The sequence below is a fragment of the Magallana gigas genome, chromosome 4 (genome assembly GCF_963853765.1).
Source record: "Magallana gigas chromosome 4, xbMagGiga1.1, whole genome shotgun sequence".
Taxonomy (NCBI): Eukaryota; Metazoa; Mollusca; class Bivalvia; order Ostreida; family Ostreidae; genus Magallana; species Magallana gigas.
Genome location: NC_088856.1, coordinates 27,591,650 through 27,594,661, shown reverse-complemented (window position 1 = coordinate 27,594,661; position 3,012 = coordinate 27,591,650). Strand labels below are relative to the sequence as shown.

Here is a 3,012-nt window from a genome sequence, read left to right as displayed (position 1 = left end):
CCAACAACATTGTACTTTGAGATTTTGACCAATTTGCACGAAAATTAAGATGCTAATATATGTTCAGCACTTCCGATGATAATTTACTGTATCACTTTTGACAGCGCTCAATATAGTTAATGACATCAAACGTTTTACATTATACACCTTTTGATTTTTTTATTTAAATGAAACTTTTATCAGCTTCTTAAATATATTCAAGAATAATATACATAAATAGACTCACAAATTATGTACAATATACAACATAACAACAATAGAACTATTTTAAGACTTTTCAAAAAAACGTATTCCAGCGTTCCTTAAAATCTGCATTGTATATTTATGTATACATTTTTTTTTCCAATATATATGTGAATAAACAGTCAACTAATCCTTTCTTGATTTCTTTTCTTGTCGAAACTTCAAGCAACAAAAATGCAACAGAATATAAACTGATGCGAAAAACTGTTTGTTGTTTTCCATGTGTATAGTGGACACGTAGCCTGTGTATACGCAGACTCTTAATTCCCAGCTCCAACGGATGGAAGAGGGTGTTGTCGATTAACTGGTGTTAAATACACACCTTCATCAGTTTTCTGAAACTGACACTCTTCAATTTGGTTTTCCTTGACCTCCTCATACGCTGATAATTCTAATTCATGGTTTTGTGAAGTTTCATTCGTCGGTGGGCGAGGTTTTTCGTAAGCGTGGTCTTCATCAGAAATCTCATTACTAGTATTTTGACCTTGGTACTGAGTTTCCTCTTCTTGCTGATCATTCTTTTGAATTGATGTTTGAGCCTGTATAAAGCCCCTTGAAAAAACAGCAATAGTTAGAAAAAGCCCACGGAGAATAGATAGATAGATAGATAGATAGATAGATAGATATATATACATATATACATATATATATATATATATATATATATATATATATATATATATATATATATATATATATATATATATATATATATATATATATATATATATAACATTATTGAATTAATCTGGGAAACCTTTGTTTACGTTCATCATACACAGATATTTGTACACTTGTAAAAGACTTCATTTGTTTGATGTCATTCTACAATATTTTATCTCAAAGAAAAAAAAATGTCTTACCTTTTGTAACAACAGAAGCAGAAGGCAGAACAAATACATGACGCAAAAGCTGATATCAAAATGATGACCGACAATCCAATGATACCCATGTCTGATTCAGAGGTAACTACAAGTGTACCAATAGATACATTAATTAAAGAACACTATTACAGACATAATGCAAGTTACATATCAAAACCTTTTTTGTATTTTTAAGCAAATTGATAATGCAAAGATTATCGAATTCTGTCAAAGCATGCCATCATAATGAATGATTTATAAGATTAGTCAAATGATGTTACAGTACACTTTAGCTAATGATTTTTGCATCAGGTTTTGAAGTTTCTAAATTTAAATGTACTTTCTAGCCAAGAAAACTTATGAAATCATTAAGAATTTAAAAAAAATATTAAAATACATATGTCAGACACGATTGCCTGTTTTTTTTATGCTTGGTTACGTCAAACTGTTTTTATTTCATTATACGTACATTTACACAGTCAAATTAAACTTACACACAAACAACAAAACGAAAAAACTTTAATAATATTTTGCGTAAACATAATGCTATTAAACGCTTGACATTTTAAATTTGTGTATTATAAATTAAAACATGCGTTGTATCAATTTAAAAATACTTTTTAAAGACACACACATACATACATACTCACATCGATATGGTGGAGACTCAAAATATGTATCCCGAGTTGACTGGTCGTTGAATATTTTCTTCTTCATTCACCTATGTCATTTTAAAAGTATTCTATGGTTTATAATTGTGTTCTATATATACGAGTGCTTTCCGGAAATTATAGAGACATATACTCATATTCCGTTACAAAACGAGACTACAAACCGCTTGAAAAATCATCAGAAACTAGAGACGAGCTCGTTGCAAGCAACGATTAGGTCTTCCGTCGTAGTTGCGTCATACTTGTGACGTAATACAAAAAATTGATAGCTGACAATAGTACAATATTAGATGTATAAACATTGAGTAAAAGAAACCAAGATTATACTACATTTTTATAAGCAAATATAGATCTTAACACGTTGTCTTTAGTTTGATTCACCGCATTTTATTCACAGAGTGGGACTGTGGTTATGCCCGGAATGAAGGTAAAAAGACCATTGGCAAACATTTTACACGCATTTTTATCGAATGCAAGCGCCAATGAATCTTTAAGTATATATGCAGAGATCCTGGAAATTTTATAGGGGGTTTTGAAGAACAATTTTCTTTTTGAAGGAGGGGGGGGGGGCATGCGCGGATCAGAAAATTTTTCCGGGGTGGGGGGTGAGGGTCTGACGGTTATTTGAGTTTGCCAAGGGATGTCGGAAGCATATTTTTGGTAAGTTTATAATGTACACGAAATTGAAAGAAATTTTGCGGGGGGGGGGGGGCTTGAACCCTTCCCCTTCCCTTCTAGATCCGGGCATTGGAAAGACCGATGCCGGAAATTTTATTGTAATTTTAACCATTTTTATTTAATTATTCATTTTCAAAATTATCGGAATGCCAATATTACCTTTCAAAGCAGTTAAAACTTAAGATACGAACCATTTAGTTTCGGTGAGTATTGCGTCCGCGTACGAAAAAAATAGGTCCTAGGTCGTCCATCCGATTCTTTTTCAGACTAAGAGCTACAATGTACAGACCTGCAGTTAGAGATTGTCAAACACTTATTGATTATGTCAATTTGTTTTGTCTGAAAGAATCATTTTTTTTAATCAATAAAGTTTTACCTTAAAAAAAGAAAGAAATCGGGCACAATTTTCAATGTTAGCATTTTACAATTTCATAGTCTAATAAAATTTTAAGAAACAACTCGTCATTGCTTTATCCGAAATATTGCATGGAAAAAAAGATTTACATCGCATTTTCTTATAAATTACAAAAGGATATACAAAATGAATTTAGATTAAC

The 3,012-nt window shown here is 31.2% G+C and overlaps 1 protein-coding gene across 1 annotated transcript; it reads right to left on the bottom strand.

Moving 5' to 3' along the window:
• Positions 1-297: 297 nt before the first annotated feature.
• On the bottom strand, positions 298-1,832 carry LOC117682195 (uncharacterized). The gene is made up of 3 exons (XM_034449304.2): positions 1,757-1,832; positions 1,107-1,212; positions 298-795 (listed from the first exon to the last, which is right to left on the bottom strand). The coding sequence occupies exons 1-3, from the start codon at positions 1,821-1,823 to the stop codon at positions 504-506; spliced, it is 465 nt and encodes a 154-aa protein (XP_034305195.2). The 5' UTR covers positions 1,824-1,832; the 3' UTR covers positions 298-503.
• Positions 1,833-3,012: the final 1,180 nt, after the last annotated feature.